Source organism: Grammomys surdaster, unplaced genomic scaffold, assembly GCF_004785775.1.
Source record: "Grammomys surdaster isolate TR1022 unplaced genomic scaffold, NIH_TR_1.0 126198, whole genome shotgun sequence".
NCBI lineage: Eukaryota > Metazoa > Chordata > Mammalia > Rodentia > Muridae > Grammomys > Grammomys surdaster.
The window spans coordinates 2,955,185-2,978,579 of NW_021621003.1; the positions used below are offsets into that span (position 1 = coordinate 2,955,185).

Below are 23,395 nucleotides of genomic sequence, written 5' to 3' on the forward strand. Positions count from 1 at the left end.
GTGTCAGACTTGCCGCTGTCTCCGCCTGCTCTCCAGAGACCGCCGCCACTTCCGGGTTCAGCTCCCACCTTTTCTTTCAGAACAGGCCCAGCCACCAGCTCTTGGCTTCGAGGCGGCGCGCCTCTGACGCCACCACCCGGCGACCTCGGTCCGGACCTGCGCTGGGCGGTGGCGGACCGCGCATGCGCACAGGGCGAGCGCGCCAGAGCGCGGGAAGCCGCCCTGTGAGGACCGCCCTCTCCTCTGACCAGACGCTGGTGCAGCCGGCTGCTTCTTCGCGCTGTTAGAGCCTTCAGTGGAGAAGCTTGTCACCATCCCGGCGTGTGTGACATACCCTCCGCCGCATCGTGCTATCGCTCTTCGGGTGAGGGAAACCGAACTGCACGGCGCGCAGAGGACGATCTCCCTCCTGAAAATATTAGTTCTTACAAAACGGCTCAGGTAGGGAAAGATGCCGGCCACACAGAAGCCCATGCGGTACGGACATACGGAGGGACACACCGAAGTCTGCTTTGATGATTCTGGAAGGTAAGCGTCTTTGGAAACAAAGGACCATTCAGGCGTGAATGTTAGCCTTCATTCTCGGCACGTACAGTCAGTCAGTCAGTTGGTCGAAGATGACTGATGCGGAGGGACAGAGGAAGGACTAAACAAGGAACGCCTCTGTCCTGAGGCTTGTTTGTTTTGAACTGTCGTGATACTTCTAGGATCTCAGGAAAGTTAAAATCCTTTACCCAGAGGAGTGCCTTCCCGCCACTCACGTTTTCATTCGGTGTCATGTTCATTTTATGATCCAGTTAAACATCAGCAGTTGCTGTAATTTGCAATGACTAACTTGCCCAGAAGATGGAATTTTGCAGCTTCCTCTTTCACAGTGTTCCCTGAGTATTAGAGAACATAATGAAAATGTCTAGTGTAGGGCTCAATACTGAGAAGTCACTTGTTGTCAGCACCTTGTGCAGTCATGACGTTTGCCATCATTTACTGGAAATAGAGGCTTCTCTAATAAAGGCTGAGGGTAGCATTTGTAATGTACATAAATATTTAGAAGGCAGTTTGAGGTTATGCAATTTAGCTTAGTAGTAGTACTAAGTACCCCCCCCCCCAACCCCAGGGCCCTTGACCTCCCCAGCTATGGACTTTTGAAAGGGTTTTGGGGAACCAAGAATGGGTTCCCCTCTGTGGAATAGACCTTAAATCCAAATAGCACTTGGTTACCCCCATAACAGCCATGCCACACATGCCCACCCAAGTGGACATATCTTGCCTAGAAGCTGGCGTCCTAGTCAGGTCTCATAAAGCACAGATTGGTCTCAAACTTGATAGGTATCTGAGGCCACCTCTGTCCCCCAAGCACTGAGATTATAGTCAGTGCTGCTATACCTGGCTAAACACTTTCCTATGACCCTCTTCTGGTTTTTTCCATTTGGGAGTTAATCCTTTTTTTTCTTCTAAACATTTTTCATTCATACTCTTTCCTTCCTTCCCTTCTTTTTTCCTTCCTTTTTTTTACTTTTAATTTTTTGCCTTTTGCCCTATGCTGGTTTTACTTGCAGTTTTATGTGTGTCCAGGTAGGACATAAACAGAATGAACAAAAGAGAAGTTTGAAAAAACAAGCAATAACATCCACATAGCTATTTTAATAATTATTTTTGGGTACTCGAGCTCATGTTTTCGGACACTTGTTATAGTTTCTGGGTGTCGCGAGCTGGCCCTGGATATGATGGTGACTGAGCAGACATAGGCCTGGACATTGCAGAAACTGTGTACTCACCTTTCTCTTACATTCTTATCAAGAAATAATTTTGTGCCAAGGAAGAACTGTAGAGAACAGTAAACATCTTCATTTTATAGAATGAGAAGACTCAGTTATTGGGGTTGGGGAATTAGCTCAGCAGTAGAGCACTTACCTAGCAAGCGCAAGGCCTTGGGTTCAGTCCTCAGGTCTGAAGAAAAAAAAAAAGACAAAAAAGAGTCAGTTATTGATGTTTTTTTGAAAACATAATTCACTAATGTCTTGATTTTTGTTTCAAAATATATAAAAGTAGCAGTTCCTAAAGAGTTCCTGAAAACTGGATGACATTTTGATATGTGTATGTCCTGCACAGTTATATTGTGACCTGTGGAAGTGATGGTGATGTGAGGATGTGGGAAGATTTGGACGACGATGATCCTAAGTCCGTTAATGTTGGAGAAAAGGCATTTTCGTGTGCTTTGAAGGTACTTGTTTCAGTTGATGTGAAGAAGTGATGGCATGTGACTTTTATGCTTGGGTGGAAAAATTACATAAAAATATAAATTTCTCCTTGCTGCATTTTCCTAGGTCTATATCTTTGGGGGAGCACTTAGTTTTTCATTTTTAAAAAAAGTTTATTTTTTATTTTATTTTTAATTTCATGTGTGTTTGCAGTTGCACATCAAATCCAGAAGAGGGCATCAGATCCCTTGGGGCTAGAGTTGCAGGCAGTTAGTTGTGAGCCACCTTGTGTGCCGGGAACCCAACTCAGGTCCTCTGGAAGAGCAGTAAGTACTCTTACTTGCTGAGCCTGAAAGGGAAACTATTTCTTAGAAGTTCTGAATATATCTGATACATCTTTCTCCCTGCCCTCTGGTTTTGGTGTTGTTATTGTTTGTTTCTTGAGACAGGATCTTTTATAGCCTAGGCTGGTCTCAGACTGACTGTGTAGCCAAGGGTGACCTTGAACTCATGGTTCTTGCTTCTACTTCTTAAGTGATAGGATTATAGGCATGCACCACCATACTGGGTTTATATGATCCAGGGGATTTCAAACCCAGGGCTTTCATGCCAGGACAGCACTCTTAACAACTGAAACCCAGCCAGTATCTACTCATTGCAACCCAGCCAGTATCGATGTTTATAATAAAAGTTGGAAGCCCTTGAGGAGATTCTCAGAGAATTTGTTTTATAATTTTGGTAGAGCCACAAATTAAATATGCAACTACTAAAATAGGATAGCTTTTGTATATCTACATCAGACATTCATAATGAAAAAAATGAAAAAGAAATATTTGTATACTGTGATATCTATTAAAAGTTTTAAAAATACAAATGTATTTTCATGGGTTTAGGAGAAAGTTAAGATAATATGATCTTCGAATGTTAGAGATTACTTCATAAGAGTAGAAAACTCCCTCTTTGCTCAGGGCACTTTTATATTGTCTTTTCTCTCCTCTAATAATAATTATGCATTGCCTTTGTAATGGAAGTCTATAAGGAAGGAAAAGTAAATGAGGTCTTATACATTAGTTTGTAACAAATTGCCACAAACTCAGCTGCCTGAAATAGTACAACACCATTGGTTCACAATCCCGGAGGCAAAAAGTCTGAGATTTAAGGTGGCAACAAAGTTGACTCTCACTGGTCTCTGAGGGATAAATCTGTCTCTTGTTTGCCTTCTGGCTGTCACAGTCCAGTCAATTTTGTCTCCATATCACTCCATCACAGCAGTGAATTCTGCTGTTGGTCTTTACCCTATCCCTCAAGACATAATTGTATTGTAGAAGCAGGGCTGTGCTGGTTGGTTCTTGTCTTTTGATGTCTTCTGCACCAGAACTGGTTTTTTTCTTTGATAGCCTCTAGTCTCCTCATGTTTATGATACATGACATCCTTGAAAATATAACTATTTTTCTTACCAGAAGTAAAAGAAAAATTATAGGCTAAAGATTGGCTTGTGGAGGTAGAATTAAGTTTTCTAAAACAAGGAAATTTTTCTTGCTAGTGTTTAGGAAAATTGTATACTGAAAAGTTCTCTCCACATAAACTACATTTATAAGGCTTTGTGGTTTTTACAGGATTTTTCAATATAGAGATACTATTAACTGATTTGGATTTGTTGTGCCAATATGTCTAACCTTTATTTTTTCTTTAAGAATGGAAAATTGGTCACTGCAGTTTCTAACAATACTGTCCAAGTCTATACATTCCCTGAAGGAGTTCCTGATGGCATATTAACACGCTTCACGACAAATGCAAACCATGTGGTCTTCAATGGGGATGGCAGTAAAATTGCTGCTGGGTCAAGGTAAGCTCAGCTCCACATAGTGTTAGAAGAGTGACAGTTTTAGAACTTAGAACAGTGTCCATCTTTATTGTGTGTGTGTGTATGTGCACATATATATATATTTCTTTTGTGCTGAAAAAGGTCAGAGAAAGGTGATAACTTGTTACAAATTGTAAAAATTATTGTAGGTAGAACCAAAATCAGGATTTCTGCAGAATCAATCTCTCTCTCTATTTTCCTCTCTCTCTCACATTTGTTTTATTTTGTTTTTTTTTTTGAGATAGGGTTTCTATGTGTAGCCTCCTGAGTGCTGGATTTAAAGATGTGCACCACCGTCCCCAGCTCCTGCAGAAGCTCTTAATTCTCCTTTTAGAAAAAAAATGAACTCGTTGAATGCTGAGGTGGGGTGTGATGGATAGAACGTTCTAAATGGTTGTGACTGTTAGATTAGCAATAGAAGCTCAGAAGTATCCAGAGAGCCATGTAGGCAGTGTTAGAAGAGGCTTTTGTATTGGCATTTATTCGTGTGATTCCTCTTACCTGTTTACAGTGACTTTCTGGTCAAAGTTGTGGATGTGATGGATAACAGCCAGCAGCAAACATTTCGAGGACATGATGCCCCTGTTTTAAGTCTGTCTTTTGATCCTAAGGATATCTTTCTGGTAATTCTTTCATTCTTTTTTTTGTGTGTTGAATGTGTTTAAAGCTATGGGAGAATTGGAAGAAAAATTTGCCCTATTGGTAAAAGACTTTTTAACACAGTTGAACCAATTTCTATGTGGTATTATAGTTATAATAATCATATACAATTATACACACATAATAAATATAACTATAGAGAAATAATTTGTTTATTTCTGCAGGCATCGGCTAGTTGTGATGGAACTGTTAGAGTATGGAATATATCTGATCAGGTAAATAAATAAATTTAAATTTAAAACATTTTGTCCAGAGCCGGGCGGTGGTGGCGCACGCCTTTAATCCCAGCACTCGGGAGGCAGAGGCAGGCGGATTTCTGAGTTCGAGGCCAGCCTGGTCTACAGAGTGAGTTCCAGGACAGCCCGGGCTATACAGAGAAACCCTGTCTCGAAAAACCAAAAAAAAAAAAAAACATTTTGTCCATTTCTAGGATTCTTGAGCATTACATATATTTGATCCAAATTAGTTATTTATCTTTTTAATCTGTTTCTTGGAGTAACATTAAGCATTACTTTAATTATTCCAAAATAGTCTGACATAAGCATAAAATTATTGAACAGTAATTGTTTTTATACCAACTCAACAGGAGGAACTATAAATAGTATTTAACTTTTAAGCTTGATAAATTAAAGGGGGCAATTTAGCCACTATATTTAGAATGTAATTACCCTGTTTTGGGCTTGTGTTAGATGTTGCTAATAGAGAAATAAATAAGACTGAGACCATATTTGATTTGCAGAGTCACATAGAACTTAAGCTTCCTTGAACCTAGCTTGGTACAGGTTTTAAAAAACAAAATGGAAAAAAAAATGCTCTCCAGCTGGGCAGAGGGAACAATCGGGTCTCTCTGAGGTGATCAGTGGGTCTGTCATTCATAGAGATGCTGTGCCTTATAAGGAATAGCCTTAGTAGCCACTATGCCTTTCCTCAACTCTTGAATTACTTCTAGCTTGGGTAACTTTGACCCCTTAACATTTTATGGCAGAGCTCCCAAGATTTATTTACTTTTGTTGACATGGGTATTTTAATTTATTGAAGGTCTTTTTGCTTTGTGAAAGTCATGTTTCCTTAATGTGTACAAAAGATACTCTTGTATAAGGTTTACTCTTCTTATATCTGAATGTCTTAAAAACAGTATAGGCTAATTAGGTGTGATAGTTAAAGTGTATGAAGTTGCTTAACTCAAGACCTAACAAGTGGAAGAACCACCTGTTAAATCTCAGTTTTGTGTCTATTTTAAGAGAAATTTTTGATAAAGAGAAATAAATTTTCCTTTTCTAAAATCAGACTTGTGCTGTTAGTTGGCCAGTACTGCAAAAGAGCAATGATGTGGTGCACGCAAAGTCCATCTGCAGGCTCGCATGGCAGCCCCAAGCCGGGAAAGTAAGTGACGCTGGTTTCACCAAAGATTAGTCCTTTAAGTCCTTGTTAATTGCTAGTGTGAGAAGTTTGGTTTTTTATTGTAATTTTATTTGTATTATATATTTTAGAACTCCAAGCCAAATAATTAATCCTGAAATACTTTGAGAAATATTTCAACTTTAGAAACTTTTATCATGTGTATGAATATGATATTTGGGTATATGCATGCATGATGTAGAGAAGACAGTGGATAACTTTTAAAAAGAATGTATAACCGGCGGTGGTGGCGCACGCCTTTAATCCTAGCACTTGGGAGGCAGAGGCAGGCGGATTTCTGAGTTCAAGGCCAGCCTGGTCTACAGAGTGAGTTCCAGGACAGCCAGGGATATACAGAGAAACCCTGTCTCGAGAAAAAAAAAAAGAAAACAAAAAAAAATGTGGGGGGGGGGTAGGTGGGGATTACATCCACGGAGAAGAAGGAGGAGGGGTAAGGGGATGGGGGGTTCCCGGGTGGGTGGGGGTTGGGGTAAGGGGATAACATATGAAATGTAAATAAAATATCCAATTAAAAAAAAAAAAGAATGTATAAAAAGTTGAAATGTGAGCTGGCAAGATGTCTCTATGAGGGTAATAACACTTGCCAAGACAGTATGAATGATCCCTTGGACTTTCATAAAAGCAAAAGGATGGATCTTTTCAAGTTGTATGTTTTACAGAGTGATTTTTATATTTGTCTTTCCATTAATGCTTAATGGAACAACTCTGAAACAGGATTATATGCAATGTTGAAGAGATTTTGAAGTCTTACTCAGAATAAATGACTCAGTGCTACTTCATAGGTATATTCTATAAGTATATTTATACACATGTGCTACAATATATGTATAACAAAAAATATGACATTCCATGAGATTGCAGGTGTTCATGTATAGGGAACTGGTTAATTGAATGTTGGTTGTCCAGAAAGTAAGACTATCTATAATGGTTAGAATGAGGAATGCCTCTTATGTCCTCATGAAATAGACTTTAATATATTAAGTACAAACCATCAAGCTAAATAGTAGGTATAGATAGAATGATAATGCTTATTAATAAAGAAATACTTCTATACATGAATACTTAAACATACACATATACTTATGCATTCTTTGTTGTTGTATTTTGAGAATGAGCTCATTATCAAGCTTGCTATGTAGCTAGAGAAGACCTTAAAATCTTACTTCTGCTTCTAAGTGCTAAGATTACAGGCTCACACACACCCTGCTTGAGTTCGTACTTTTATAGTCTGCTTATATTGGCTCTTATGAGTAGAACTGGTTTTGATTTGGAGAGACTTTCAGAACAGACTCTTCCTTTTGTATCTTGTGAATATTTTCTCTTTGATACTGGACTAGCTATGTAGCCCAGGCTACTTTTGTAGTCAAAATTCTCCTACCTCTTTCTAAATCCTGGGATTATGGGCATGTATAATGGGCATGTTTTATTTTAAGAAATGGCTCATGATCAAGCTGGTTATGTACTTTCATAAGCTAAGTGAGCATTTAAGAGTATAGATTTGCCCAGCAGTGGTAGTGTATGCCTTTAATCCCAGCACTCCAGAGGCAGAGGCAGGCAGATCTCTGAATTCAAGGCCAGCCTGAGTCTACAGAGCAAGGTCCAGGACAGCCAGGGTATTCACTTTGGTAGCATATTTACTAAATTGGAATGATACAGAGAATTTAGCTTGGTCCCTGTGCAAGGATAACATATAAATTCATGAAGCATTCTATATGTTTTTTAAAAAATTCTGTAATGTTATATAATATCTTATGTGCTATTTTAAAATTACTAAGTTTTTAATTAATTTTTATGTGCTTGGATATCTATGGTGCAAACCCAAGTCTGAGCCACAGAAGCCATCAAGGTGAAAGGAAAGAACAAGCTCCTACAAGCTGTCCTCTGACCTCTCTGTATGACTGAAGCATGCTTGCTTTCTCACATATGCATACACAATATTTATATATATAGTAGCTACTATACTATTGCTTTGTTTTTCATTGAAAGTAATAGAGTGATGGTCACTCATTTTTTTTTCTTATCAAAATTTCATCAATTTTTTTTGAGTTTTATAAGTAGCAATTAAAATTCAAATGTGCTGTTATATGTTGTTAATTTAGCTAAATTAATTTTTCTCTGTAAGTTAAATTTATGTAACTTTGTCTTTCCCAATAGTTACTAGCGGTTCCTGTGGAAAAATCTGTTAAGCTGTATAGAAGAGAAACTTGGAGTAATCCGTTTGATCTTTCAGATAGCTCCATCTCCCAGGTAAGTTTTGTAAGTGACACTTAGAGTAGTAACTATAGAGAAGATTTAATGCAAACTTCACTAAAAACTGTCGTCAGATATGAAATGTGTGGGCTAGAGAGATGGCTCAGTGGTTAAGAGTACTGGTTACTCTTCTAGAGAACCCAGGTTTGATTTTCAACACCTATGTGCTAACAGCCATCTGTAACCCCAGTTTCATAAGATCTGCTGTTCTCTTTTGGCTTCCACAGCAATACATGCAGGTGGTATGCATGCAGGCCAAACACCAATCCACATAAAAATAAGTAAATAAAAGAAATACATTTATAGAAAGTAAAATTACTCTAGTGCCAAGCAGTGGAAGCACATGCTTTTAACCCCAGTACTCAGGCAGAGGCAGATTGATCTCTGAGTTGGAGCCAGCCTAGTCTACAGAGTTCTAGGATAGCCAAGGCTACACAGAAAAACCCTGTCTTGAAAAGCCGAAAAAAAAGAAAAAATTACCCTTAGCTTGATATTAGAGTGAATTATTCTTGAATGTTATTGTTTCAGTAAGACTTGTGATCTAGTCTTCAGAGCTTTAATAGAAAAAAAGATTAATTTTTATTTTCTTTTTTAACGATTTAGTTTGTTTGTTTATTTGTTTTTCAGACAGGGTCTCACCACATAGCGCTAACTGGTCTGGAGCTCCCTAGGTAGACCAGGCTGGCCTTGAACTCAAAAGATCCACCTGCCTTAGCCTCACTGGGATTCGTGTGGCACTATGCCTGGCTAGATTTATTCTTTAAATGTATAAGGGGTGTATGTGGGGTGTGTGTGTGTGTGTGTGTGTAATTGAACTACGTATGTGCCTGGTGCTTCGGGCTAGAAGAGGGCTCTGGATCCCCTGGAACTGGAGTTCTGGATGGTTTTGAACTGCCATGTGGGTGCTGAGAACTGAATCCAGGTCCTTAGCAAAAGCTGCCAGTGTTCCTAACCCCTAAGACACATCTCCAGCACCTTGTTATTTTTCTTATTCTGTCTCTAGCTCTCATTTACCCATCATGTATGTTTTTTCAGTTAAAGGCTCGGAGTATGAACAATGACGTGCTAAGGTTCATCTCACTTATTGTCTTCATTTGATGGTGAATGTTAGGAGGATTCCTTGTAGTTGTTTTCATTCTTTATTTGTTTTTCTTTACAGGATGATAACATTGTTTTATATTTCATTTTTTAAATTAGGCAGTTATTTTTTCTTGGCTAACAAAATGATATATGCTAATAGCTGAATTTTATTGAATAAGGTTAAAAATAAATATACTTTATTGTATTTTACATATCAAATGTAACTAGAATAACTCAGAGTAGAGATTTAAACTATTTGGGGTATTAAAGTGAGTAGTTTCAAAATGTCCAACATTATTATTAACTGTTTCTTTGTAGACACTCAATATAGTAACCTGGTCTCCCTGTGGGCAGTATTTGGCTGCAGGTGCTATTAATGGCTTAATTGTAGTTTGGAATGTGGAAACCAAAGACTGCATGGAAAGGTACAATTTATTGTTATTGTTTAATTAAGAAACATTTGTATGTTCTGACTGTTATGCAAAATGAAAATAGTTTCTAGATATGAAAGCCATTAACTTTTAAAATAGTTACTTGTTTACTGTTTGTATATATGTGTACACTGTAGAGGCATACATGCCCTAATGTACTGTAGAAATCACAGGACATCACATGAAGTCTTTCTTCCCATTGTGAGGGTTCTAGAGATCAACCTCAGGCTTGGTGACAAGCGTCCTTACACATTGAACCATCTCTCTCATACATTGTAATCTTTTCAAGTTGAAATTTCCCTAGAGAGTAAGGAAATATACAGTTTTTATTTATTTATAGATGGTGCTAAGGACTGAATACATGAATATTTGCTACTGAGTCACATTCTCTAGTCCATATCTTTAAAAGCATCCACTTTTTAATTTTTAGGGTAAAACACGAGAAAGGTTATGCAGTTTGCGGCCTGGCCTGGCATCCCACTTGTAGTCGGATATGTTATACTGATGTGGAAGGAAACCTTGGAATCCTGGAAAATGTTTGTGACCTCAGTGGAAAGGTGTCAAGCAGTAAGGTAATGGCAGTGTATGTCTTTAGTGTCTCTTCATGGTCATTACATGTTATCAAAGAAATTGGGGTTCCCTTTTGTGAGTTCTTAGTCTTAATAAAAGAATTTAAAATGGACTTAGAAGGAAGATTAAGAACTATTTTATTCGAGTTTAAAGGGAAAACAATAAAAGGCAAGCTGAAATTCCCTCTAATTGCTGAGAGGAAAAAAAGACTTGTGTCTTTAAATTAGGCGTGGGGGTCAGCAAGCAGCTGTAAAAAGGTGTGGGGTAACGGGAAGGGGCGCTTCCAGAGAACTGAGAAAGCCAGAGTGTTAGAGAAAGTTCACCTGGTCATTTAGCGAGTATCCGAAAAGGAGGTGAAGAGTTATATTTTATTTTAGTTTATTTTAGTTTACTTTAGTTTATTTTAGTTTTGTTGTTGTTTTTCCGAGACAAGGTTTCTCTGTGTAGCCTTGGCTGTCCTGGAACTCACTCTGTAGACCAGGCTGGCCTCGAACTCAGAAATCCGCCTGCCTCTGCCCCCCAAATGCTGGGATTAAAGGTGTGCGACACCACTGCCCAGCTTACATTTTATTTTTAATCAAAAAAGCAGATAGATTTACCAGGGCTGCATGGCAATAGCAACATAAGTAGCTGCTTGTATACAGTGTTCGTTTACATGTCTATCCCCCTAATCTTGACCTGTCCCCAGAGTACAAGGCATTTAAAACACATGTATTTGCTAATCATTCTTAAGTCATAGGTATGTGCTTACTTGGCAGAGTTTATACATGTCTTTAGGGATCTGGATGGGTCGGTGGCTGACTGTAATCCCAGCACTTGGTAGATAGACAGCAGGATCAGAAGTTTCAGGTCGGCCTGGTAACAGAGTGAGTTTGAGGCCAATAAGGAATATATGAGACAATGTTTCAAAAAAAAAACCCAAAAACGCAAAACATTTGTTTTTGGGCTGTATGTTTATGTGCAAGGTTCTAAGTTTATCTCCAACACTACATTAACAGCAAAAGAAAAAGAGCTGCTTTTTGCCTAACTGTGTTTTTCTAAATGATTTACTAATATATCGTAATTTAATTTTTCAAGGTATCCAGTAGAGTGGAGAAGGATTACAATGATCTTTTTGATGGAGATGATACAAATAGTGCTGGCGATTTTCTAAATGACAATGCAGTTGAGATCCCTTCTTTTTCCAAAGGAATTATAAACGAGGATGATGATAATGATGACGTCATGCTGGCTGCAGATCACGTCTTGGGAGATGATGAAAACTCAGTTGGTATGACTTTGACTTTGTGCATATGATAGTCCCCTTGCTGATTAGTTTTCCAGATGTTATTAAAAACTCCTAGATGGCTTAATTAGTGTCTAGAGCTACGTTTTAAACCCTATGTTAAAATTTCAAATCAACAGTCTAAGCCTCTTTAACAAACTATAAAAGAATCTATATCCCAAACAAAAGGAAGTAATAGAGATTAGCTCAATTAAATTGACAGTGGAAAAGTTAGAAAGAGGGCTAGGATAGAGGTTCTTATGCCCAGCCTCATAACCTGTATTTGATTCCCAGATCCCACAAGGTAGTAAGAGAGAACTCACTTCCTGGGTTATCCTCTGACCCCCTCACATGTGCCATATGATGTGCACATCTGCACTCCGAGACGCACAAAACTAAATTAAAAAAAAAAAAAAAAAAAAAAAAAAACGGGGCCAGTAAGATGGCTTGTCAGGTAAAAGTGTCTGCGTTAAATCTGACAACTCAAGTTCAGTCTCAGAGACCCACAGGTACACAACAGACACTTACCATCCAGGCCATCTCCACAGCCCCACGTCTTTAAGGAAATTGTGATTTGTGTGTGTGCATGCAACAGCATACATGGAATTAGTTTTCTCTCTCCAGCTTTACATGGATTCAGAGGATCAAACTCAGGTTACCAGGTTGGCAAAGCAAGCAGCTTTAATTGCTGAGTCTCCTCACTGGTCCACCCAGAATAAAGCCTGGTCTCGTTGCCTACATTAATGTAAGGCACCATCTGTTCTGCCTCTCAGACTTCTGCATCATCACTATATTTCTTGAGCATGGAGGCCACAGTGGAAGAGGCTAGCAGTGTGCCAACTATTGCTAAGTTCATGGAGGAACTTCACTATAATACTCCATAATACTTTTCTTTTTTCTAGGTTGTTAATTGTATAATTGTCTTATAATTCTTTGTATTGTAGATGTTACAATGCTAAAAACTGATCTTCACAGAGAGGAAGGGGACAGTGATCAGGCAAGCAGTATGCACAATCTCCCCCTTATAAAACCCCAAAGGCCGTTTTATGATGGGCCCATGCCAACACCACGACAAAAGCCATTCCAGTCAAGTTCTACACCCTTGCATCTCTCTCACAGATTCATGGTAAGCCTTCATCTACACCTACCCTTCCCCTGTAGCTTATTGGATAGATTAAAAAATAATTTTAAAAACCTTGCTTAAGTGGGCTAGAGCATTTGGTTGATCATAATTTTATGGTAGGTTTATTTCATGGTTAACTAAAATTTTTAATATTATTTCAGTATTATTGAAAAGCTTGTTAGTTCTGTTTTGCAAAATGATATAATATAAAAATATGACTATATATCTTATAATATTTGTTGGCATATTCCCAACCTTATTTCTCAGGATCTCACTAAGTAGCCTTGAATTCACTATGTAGACCAGCTTGACCTCAGATTTGTGACACCTTTCTGCCTCTGCCTCCTGAGTGCTGAGATTGTAGATAATGTACCCTCATGCTTGGCTCTATTTTTTTTTAATATAAAATATTATTTGGATTGTAAAACACTCATAAGAAGATGTGATAAGTACTATAAAAAAAGACGAGCTCTTTCCACAGCCTCCAAGAGCATAAGGTCCGTTAGAACAGGATCCTTTTTAGAACTAGTCTTTTAGGAACTTAGCTAGATTCAATTCCCAACACCCACGTGGCAGTTCACAACTGTTATTCCAGTCCCAGAGGATCAGATGTCCTCTTCTGGCCTCCACGGTGGTACACAGACATTACCTGCAGATAAAATACCTATATACATAAAACTAAAAAACTTCTGAAGCAAAAAAGAAAACCTACTATCTTAGTATTTTAAATAATGTACGACATTGTAGGTATTAGGTATGTTTCTTGAATTGATGAATGAACATCTTAGCTTTTTACTTCAAGTTTGAGAGCTTGCAAAATTTAGTTTGTTATTTGCTACTTATTTTATGTTTTTCATTCTGCAAGTTTTGTTGGATGTTTTTATTGATGACATGGTCCTGACATAAGAACTTGTGAAAGTATGAAGAGTGATGTTTCATTTTTTTTTTAAGATTTATTTATTCATTTTATTTGTGAGTACTGTATCTGTATGCCAGATGAGGGCATTAGATCCTATTGGAGATGGTTGTGAGTCACCATGCTGGGAATAGAACTCAGGACCTCTGGAAGAGCAGACAGTGCTCTTAACCACTGTGCCATCTCTCTAGACAAAGAGTGGTGTTTCATAATAAAACTTTATTGTTAAGAACCCTCATTGAATAATATAATGCATCTTAGTGTCAGTATTTTATTTATAGTTATGTTTAACATTATGTCCTCTGGCCTTGGTGGGCAGTCTAGTACAGATGTGTGCGTAGTGCGTATACATACATATATGCAGGCAAAATAGTCATATATATTGAAAAGAAAGGAAAGAAGACAGGCAGGCAGGCATGCAGACAGACAGGCAGACAAGGATGGAGTGTGAGCCTATAGTGTACATCAGTGAAAATTAAACTTTCCAAATGTTACTAATGTTGTTTTACAATCTGTATTTATCTTATGACAAACCAGTTATCTGAACAGAAAAATACTTCTGTTGTCATTTACATCTATTTGTGTAGCATCTTAAGAGTTTGAGGTATTTGTTTGGAAGAATTTAATGTTTTAGTTATTGAAAGCCAATTATATGTACTTTATTAATTATATTAATAATGTAGTTTTTAAAATGTTAAACACTCCACTTGTTAATTAATTATATGACTTTTTATAAAGGAGAGAATAATTAGTCTCTGAAGCTCTACTATTACCACTGTTTCCTGAAGCTACGCTGAGTTAGAATATGCTAACTCTAGGCACAGACTGAGTTATAGCGTGCGAGTCTGTGTCTTGGAGTATATGTAGTCTTAGGAGTTTCTGTTTTTCTTACTTGATCTTACATACTTATAGGTGTGGAACTCTGTTGGGATTATTCGCTGCTATAATGATGATCAAGACAGTGCCATAGACGTGGAGTTCCATGACACCTCCATCCATCACGCAACACATCTATCGAATGCTTTCAATTATACAATGGGAACTCTTTCCCATGAAGCTATTTTGTTGGCGTGTGAAAGTGCTGATGAATTAGCAAGGTAAATAGGGAGAATCTGGCATTGTTGAGTTGTTAGATCAAGCTGTAGTATGGAATACCAGAAACTAGAATTAGGTGTAAACACCAGGACACCTCAGAGTATGTTTTGCTCTAGTTATCTCATTGCATCTTTTGCATATGAAAATGATAGGATATAATTTATAACACAAGAGAGATGAGACTATATTTTATATCGTAACAGTAGTTCTTATATCTTCAAATACTCTTTTAAAATGTGAGTTAACAGTCCTAATGTAGATCATTTTAAATTTATTTCATAGGCTTGGAATGTCATATAGGGTTTGTTTATTACCTTCAAGTCAGTGGCTGTATCCCTGGGACCAGACATGCACATCTCAAATGAATTTCATAATTATATTCTTTAAAAACACTTATAATAAAAGAGAAAAATAAACTTTGCTGTCAAGATTAGTTATATATAAAAATACCACAGATACCCAGAATTCCACACCCCTTAATTCCAGCACTCAGGAAACAGAGGCAGGTGGATCTCTGTGAGTTCTAGAACAGTCAGGGCTACACAGAGAAATCCTATTTCAGGGAAGGGAAAAAAGATCACATAAGAATTTGGTCATTTCTGTCTTGTTTTATTTTTTTTAGCAAGCTTCACTGCTTGCACTTCAGTTCTTGGGATTCAAGCAAAGAGTGGATAGTAGATATGCCTCAGAATGAGGACATCGAAGCCATATGTCTCGGTCTAGGATGGGCTGCTGCTGCTACTACTGCCTTGCTCCTCCGATTGTTTACTATTGGAGGTGTTCAGAAAGAAGTCTTCTGCCTTCCGGGACCTGTGGTCTCAATGGCGGGTCACGGGGAACAGCTTTGCATTGTTTATCATAGAGGTAGGTTTTTCCTTGTCTTATATGGTACCTTAACTTTGGTAAAATGAAACTATTTGAATTGTTGTTGTTGTTATACTTCATTTGTTTTGGATTGTATACCTCCTTTTGCATTTACTAAGTATTTTCATCATTGTAGTCTTTGACTTCAGAAAATGTTGCAATATTGCTAAACAAGAAAAATAAGGATGCTCCACTGTATAGACTACTACTGAGGGAATTCAAAGGTAAAATTTGGCTATTTGCTTGTGTAAAGTTTATCTTTTGGCGAGTACATTGTTCAGTTTAAATACCTCAGAAATAACTTACAACTTGAAGTGCAAAGGACCAAAACAGCTAGGAGTGACTTTCAGAGGTTGGAAGTGTAATGCCAGGGAAATGTTAGTGATCTCCAAAAAACAGACAGGAGCTGATCTGATGTAACTCACATCAGGATCTTTATTCTATTCAAGCTAGCTCAGCCCCCACCCCCACCCCCAGCTCACCACTGTCACACAGGACAGTTTTGGTGGTGAGGGAGCCCCGAATATCTATCAGGGCAAGGCTTTATAGTAAGCAGCAAGCAGGGAGTACATGTGCAAGCATCTAATTGGAAACCTACTGTGGCCTTTAACATAATTGGCTGGTGCTGGGAGTCATATCATAAACTTAACTTCTGCTCCCCTCTGCATTGGTGATCATTAGGCAGGAGGTGGACTTGTAACCTGGGGTGCAGGATTGTTAGGGGAATAACCTGGAGATACTAGTCTTGTTGAGGGTGTAATCTGGAAACTTTGGTCTTGTTGGGGATTAGCTTAGAGACTGGAGCTAGGCTTGGGTTTTGTTGGGGCACTACTTGGAAACTAACGTTAGGTACTGGCCTGTTAGTTTACCTGAGTTCAAACTTAGGTCAGGTTCTCTAAAATGGAATCTAAACTTAAAAGATTTGGCATCAGCTGGGCAGTGATGGCGCACGCCTTTAATCCCAGCACTTGGGAGGCAGAGGCAGGCGGATTTCTGAGTTCAAGGCCAGCCTGGTCTACAGAGTGAGTTCCAGGACAGCCAAGGCTACACAGAGAAACCCTGTCTCGAAAAACAAAACAAAAAAACAAAAAAAAAGTTTCGAGATCTCACTCAGAAACTCCTTTATAAACACTAGTGGAAGTACTGTCCTCTCTTGGCTTCCGTGACATTCTTGTCCAACTGTTTTGCTTACTGACAACTTTTTCTCCTTTGGCCCCTCCTGTGCTTGCTTTTGGTTGTAGTTAGCCTCGTCTTCCTGGTACTCTCCAAAGGTCAGAACCTTATAGTCTGTTATTGTAGTCATAACTACAATAAAAACTAGATTTTTTTTCATTGCCATTTTGTACATATCTGCAAATGTAACTGAATCAAAAGTGTCATGGACAATATATACTGTTTGATTTCACCTTTTAAAAATGTTGCTTGCAACTCCAAATTGATAATCATGACTCATGTCAAAAATATGGTTCAAAAGCCAGGTGTGGTGGTGTACAGCTTTAATTCCAGCACTTGGGAGGGAGGGGCTGATAGATCTCCTGTTTTCAAGGCCACCGTAGTCTACAGAAAAGTTTCAGGTCAGTCAGAACGATATGGTGAGACCCTGTCTAAGAACGAACAAAGAAACACCTCAAAACAGTTTGAGAAACTTCTTTAGGGGATTTCATTTTAAAATGTGACCTTAAATATGTCTGTCTGTCTTCTACATTGGTATACCAGCTCTATTTCATAATCATAACTCTGTACTTTTATATCTGGTTATTCATTTGAAATCTGTGTGTTACGTTTAACTGGCCTTTTGAACTCATTTACTTTTTTGTCTATTAACAGTTCATATGCTCAGCCATACAGCTATCAGCCACATGAACTCCATCAGTAGAGTCAGAACATGTTTTGTTCTGTGGAGTAGCCCATTTCAAGTCTGCCTCATTTCATTTCATAAACTAACGCCCAGCCATGTCATGTTGCAGTGCTGGTCATAGCAGTCTCTACTAGTCCATCAGCCCTTAACTTCTGCGTATTACAGTTTATTCTGTGCAGAGTTGCCTGGATGATCTTGTAAAAGTCTAGATCATCTCTCTTTTCTGCTTAGATTTCTCTGAGTTCATTTTTAGAATAACAAACTACTTGCCATAACAAGGAGTTTTACTGGCCCAGCAGGATCTGAACTTCATCTCTTTCTTCAGCTTCATGCCTTACCATTGTCTCCTACCACTGGTCACTCCGTTCTGTGATCACTTTGTCCTTATTTCTGTCTTAGGACCTTTCTACTAGCTGTTCCTCTTTCATTGCATCCATCCTTTTAAATACAGGCCCATATGAGGTTATATGGGTCACACACACACACACACACACATACACACACACACACAAAATAGCAACAGTAAAGCCTTCTAAATGCAACCAAAAATTAATTTAAAATTAAGTGTGCACCAAGTCTGTAGTGTTTGTAGCAGTGCTTGTCTCTGTTGATGTGACTTCACTGCAGCCTGGGTTCTGAATGCCCAAATGTACACTTCAAACTGGCCTGCCATCCCACCACTGAGCACCAAAAAGCACCATCTGAACCAGCCTGACTAAAATGTATGTGTTATGAGTGCAGTGTATTTATTGTACACTGGAAGTTTTCTACTCTTAAAGAAACATAGTGGTTTAATTATTGGAAACAGACAATATTTTCCTACATCATTCCTCAGCAAGTAAGAATCAAATAGGGATTGGACTGTGTCGAGATGTTTGATGGTAAAACCTGCTATTTGTCTCATAAAATACGGTGAATGAATTTTGGTTTGGGATTATGACAGAGTATCCAACCATTTCTGAATAGCCCTGTTTTAGTTTTTCTTTCTGTTGTAAAGTACTGAGCCAGGTGGTGGCAGCGGTAGCCTTTAAACCCAACACTCAGGAGACAGAGTTCAGAACCAGTTTGGTCTATAGAGAAAGTCCCAGGACAGCCAAGGCTATGCAGAGAAACCCTGTCTCCATAGTACTTGTTACAGCTAACTGGAGGCTGAATTCTGGCACAGTCCATTGTGGTGGGGATGTGAAGGCAGTTGGGCTTATTAAACTAGCTGGTCATTATTATATTCACAATCAAGAAGCAGAAAGTGACGGGCACATGTTGCTCAGTTCCCTTTAGACTAAGATCATAACAGGGGAATGGTACCAACTATGGTCTCCAGAAATGTTCAATGTAATACTAATGTATTGAAAAGATTGTCATATGGGTTAACCATGAAAATGGTGCTGTTTTAAGAATGTGTCGTGAGCTGTGGTACTAGATGACTTTAATCCTGGCACTTGGGAAACAGGTAGGTGGATCTCTGAGCTCTCTGGTCTACAGATTGAGTGCTAGGAAAGACAGGGCAACTTAGAGAAACTCTGTCTCAAGACACCCCTCCCCCCCCAAAAAAAAAGTGTCACAAAGTTAATTCACAGAAAATAATTTAGATTTGATTATGGCTGAATAACCTCTGGTGCCTGATATATATGTACATTTCTCTAGGTACAGGGTTTGATGGAGATCAGTGCCTTGGAGTTCAACTGCTAGAGCTGGGGCGAAAGAAAAAACAGGTTTTGCATGGTGACCCTCTTCCTCTTACAAGGAAATCCTACCTTACATGGCTGGGATTTTCTGCTGAAGGCAAGATAATTTTCTTTCTTTATATTAAAGACATATTTCAAGAAAATAATCTCATTATCTTAGTCTTAATTGATTTAAAAATATTCTATATTTAAATTTTTAATTTTAATATGAATCAAAACTTCAGTTGTTAGGCAGAATAATAATTGTTTCACTATTCATGAGAACTCTGGTGAGAAAGCTTACAAAGAAAATTATATTTTTATTATTTTTTATTTAATTATGTATATGTGTGGGCGGTGGTGGCACACGCCTTTAATCCCAGCACTTGGGAGGCAGAGGCAGGCGGATTTCTGAGTTTGAGGCCAGCCTGGTCTACAGAGTGAGTTCCAGGACAGCCAGGGCTACACAGAGAAACCCTGTCTCGAAAGAAAAAAAAAAAAAAAAGATCAATTATGTATATGTGTGTACCCAAAAGTCCAGAAGAGGACATTGGATCCTCTGGAGTTGTAGTTAACAGGTGGTTGTGAGCCACCTCTGTGTGTTCTGTGAACTAAACTGTAGTCCTCTGTAAGAATAGCGAGTTCTCTTAACCACTGAGCCACTTCTCCAACCCCAGAAAATATATGTGTGTGTGTGTGTGTACGTGTACTGGTTTTGTTTTTTTTGGTTTTTCGAGACAGGGTTTCTCTTTATAGCCTGGGCTGTTCTGGAACTCATTCTGTAGACCAGGCTGGCCTCAAACTCAGAAATCCTCCTGCCTCTGCCTTCCAAGTACTGGGATTAAAGGCGTGCGCCACCACTGCCCGGCTGAAAATATATTTTTCTAATATTTTTTATTATATAGCAATGAAGAGATACAAGTCATTACTAAATTTATGTCTTTTCTGGTTAATTCTATATATGTTAAGAAGTTTCTGAAATTGTGCCCAATCTACTTGAAATGTGGCCAGTCCTAATTGAGATATGCTATAAATACAGAATGCTGAATTTGAAAGACAATATTGAAAAAAAACAATATAAAAAGAATCTCAGTTATTAGTTTACATTGACTACATAAATGTTTAATTCGTATTTTGGCTATATTGGATTAAATGCTAAAATTTCTTGTTAAAAAGTACTACAATGAGATTAAAAGTTACATTTCTGTATATATGTTTAAACTTTTTAAAAAAGTTAAATGGGCTTTTAAAAATTACTGTTATATTCCAGCAGGGGGCATAACTTTCACTAAAACTGGAGGAGATTAGTGTGTGTGTGTGTGTGTGTGTGTGTGTGTTTCCTTTTAGTAAATTTAAGTCAGATTCAGAGTTTTTTCTTCATTTGGGTCTCTGTAGAAATGAATTTTACAGAAAGCAACTCTGAATTATCCCCCCCCCCCACTTTAGCTTTTGAAATTAAAGTTGAATCGTTGGTATGTACTTATTTAATAGTACATTTTCAGTTGATTTTTTTGTTCTGGATGTTTAGGTACTCCCTGTTACGTGGATTCCGAAGGCTGTGTTCGAATGCTTAACAGAGGGCTCGGGAATACATGGACTCCTATATGTAACATAAGAGAGCACTGCAAAGGAAAATCTGATCACTACTGGGTGGTTGGTATCCATGAAAATCCCCAGCAGCTAAGGTGAGCCATCACAAAGTGTAGAAAGTTGGTTAATTCAGGGACAGAGGTTGAGATAAGATTTTGTACCAGTATTCCAGGCTTCCTCTTTGTATGAGACTCTATATTTATTTGCTTTTCATCTTCTGCCAACTAGTGAAGGGAAAATTAAAATGTGGTCTATCTGTATTATTGGGCTATGGAAAGGTATAAATTACTGATACATGCTTATAATACAAATGAACCTTGAAACATTATACTATTAAAAGAAATCAAAGGACTATATATTATATGATTCCATTTATGAAAATATCCAGAATAGGGTATCTCTAGAGACAGAATAAGGTAACAGAAATTCTGTTCCTGGCATCTCTAGGCAGATTATAAGGCACAAGCAGGAATGTTTAGGGAGGTGGTAGTTGGCATTATGGGGACTGAGGAAAGAAAATATAGTCTTTTTTAGACAATGTAAAATTGAATTTAGTAGAAAGCCATAAAGGTTTTAATACTTATTTCCATGTTTGCCTTTATAGAATCTGCAGAATTCCATTGTTAATATATTAGGTATTGTAAACTATATTAGTTGGCTGGGGCTATGGCTTAGTGGTAGTGCTTGCTTAATATGCAGGCAATCCTGAATTCCTTCTACAGTACAGGGAAAAATATTATTTTTATTTTTTAAAGAAAAACCTTCTGAATGTGGTGGCACAGCACTCAGGGCAGAAGCTGGTGGGTCTCCATGTTTGAGGTTAGTTTCCTAAGCAAGCTGTGGCTCAACCAGGGTTACAGAATGTGACTACTTTTTGTTTTGTTTTGTTTTTGAGACTAAATTAGTCAACGCCTTAATCAGTGTTAGGATTTATGGCTATCTTCAGAAATATCTTTCATTTCTAATTCTAGAAATCAAGTTATTTAATAGTTTGAACAAAAGAATCTTTATTATATCAATAGTGGGTTATAGTTTGAACCCATGAACCCTCTCTAGTGCTTACTCAAGATGACTCACTTTGTTATTAAATGTTTTATCTTAATATTTGAATCTGTCTAATATGTAGACCAGGCTGCCCTCAAACTCACAGATCCACCTGTTTTGCCCTCCAAGTACTAGGAGTAAAGTTGTGCAGTTCACAGGTCTAGCTCTAGCTCCAGGAGATCCAGTGCAGTTCTCTAGCCTCCTTGGGCACCTTTCATACTTGCACAAATCTACACTCAGACATATTCAAAGTTAAAAATAACTTTTTTTAATTTAAAAATTATTTTAAGTTTCTTGAAATTGAGTCTTATATAGCCCAATCTGGGCTAAACTCAACTATGTAATCACGAATAGCCTTGAACCCCTGATTTCCACTTCCCTGAGTGCTAGAATTGAAGGTTTGTGCGAGTACATTTAGGATGGACTTACACAGTACACATTTGAGACACTGAGATGCTAAGAAGTCTGCTTATGGGGGTCTGTAGAAATGGCTCAGCAGTTAAGACCACTTGTGGCTTTTGCAGAGAAACTGTATTTGATTCCCAGTACACACTTACATAGTGGCTCACACCCTCCATTTCCATAGGACCTTCTTCTAAACTTCATGGGTTTGAGGCATGGATGTGGTGCACATGATACTTAGATATACAAAATGAATAAATCTCAAAAACAAACAATCAAATTAGCCTGGTAGTGATGGTGCACACATCTTTATCTCTTGAGTCTAAAGTGGGCCTGGTCTACAGAGTGAGTTCCAGGACAGCCAGGGCTACACAGAGAAACTTTGTCTCAAAAAACCAAGGGGTCATGGGGCTAAAAGTCTGATTATGAAAATGTGTTTCTACCACATGTGGTGAAATTGGAGGAGGAGAATTGGGACTTCAAGGCCAGCCTGTTCTATCCATTGTGACTATGGCTCAAAAACAGAAAGTGAAGATGAAAATAAAGTTGTATTTAGTTTTGTGCATTGAGATAGGGTGTTTCCATGCTTTTTTTGACTTTATTCTAAATAAATGAAGTTTTTTTTTCAGAGGTTGAAAACTGCTACTCAGTCATTACTTCTTCCTCTTCCTCCTCCTTTTGAGAGCTTCTTAAGGATTTGAGCCTGTCTGGCTTCAAATTCATAATCTTATGTCTCAGTCTCCCTAGTGCAGAGACTGTGTACCACCTCCTAAGAGCTGTGTACCTCCATGTCTGTCTGTGTTGTACTGTTTATTTACACACACTTAGAGATGATTGATTTCCTTTGTGTGGCTAGAGATAACTAAAGACCAGGGAAGAAAGCCTACAACTTTCTTCAGTAGTCTACTGCTGTGTTTAATGAAACTTATCCGTCCTTCCTTGGGAAAGTTTAGAACTTCTCAAGGCTTCTGTTTGCTCTTGGTGTTTGTGTAAGGGTGAGGTGGGCTGTGTTACTCTGAAAGGTGGTGAGGTGTCGGGTCCATAGCTCAGTGCCTGAGTCCTGCTGTGTAGCCAGGTCCTGCTGTTTAGACTTTGTGCCTTC

General features: G+C 38.3%; 1 protein-coding gene and 1 non-coding gene across 2 annotated transcripts in view; both read left to right on the forward strand.

Moving 5' to 3' along the window:
* The first annotated feature begins 190 nt into the window (after positions 1 to 190).
* Positions 191 to 23,395, forward strand: part of Wdhd1 (WD repeat and HMG-box DNA binding protein 1) — a 35,396-nt gene continuing 12,191 nt past the window's right edge. Inside the window, exons 1-15 of the mRNA XM_028758542.1 lie at positions 191 to 528; positions 2,110 to 2,221; positions 3,894 to 4,045; positions 4,575 to 4,686; positions 4,888 to 4,938; positions 6,011 to 6,106; positions 8,297 to 8,389; positions 9,791 to 9,897; positions 10,334 to 10,475; positions 11,551 to 11,743; positions 12,682 to 12,863; positions 14,689 to 14,873; positions 15,494 to 15,735; positions 19,238 to 19,375; positions 20,786 to 20,942. Of these exons, the coding sequence (XP_028614375.1) occupies positions 452 to 528; positions 2,110 to 2,221; positions 3,894 to 4,045; positions 4,575 to 4,686; positions 4,888 to 4,938; positions 6,011 to 6,106; positions 8,297 to 8,389; positions 9,791 to 9,897; positions 10,334 to 10,475; positions 11,551 to 11,743; positions 12,682 to 12,863; positions 14,689 to 14,873; positions 15,494 to 15,735; positions 19,238 to 19,375; positions 20,786 to 20,942 (2,039 nt within the window). The 5' untranslated portion in view covers positions 191 to 451. The remainder of the gene's footprint in view (positions 529 to 2,109; positions 2,222 to 3,893; positions 4,046 to 4,574; positions 4,687 to 4,887; positions 4,939 to 6,010; positions 6,107 to 8,296; positions 8,390 to 9,790; positions 9,898 to 10,333; positions 10,476 to 11,550; positions 11,744 to 12,681; positions 12,864 to 14,688; positions 14,874 to 15,493; positions 15,736 to 19,237; positions 19,376 to 20,785; positions 20,943 to 23,395) is intronic.
* On the forward strand, positions 7,758 to 7,860 carry LOC114613385. Its single transcript, XR_003710175.1, has one exon. It is a non-coding gene; the product is annotated as a U6 spliceosomal RNA (small nuclear RNA).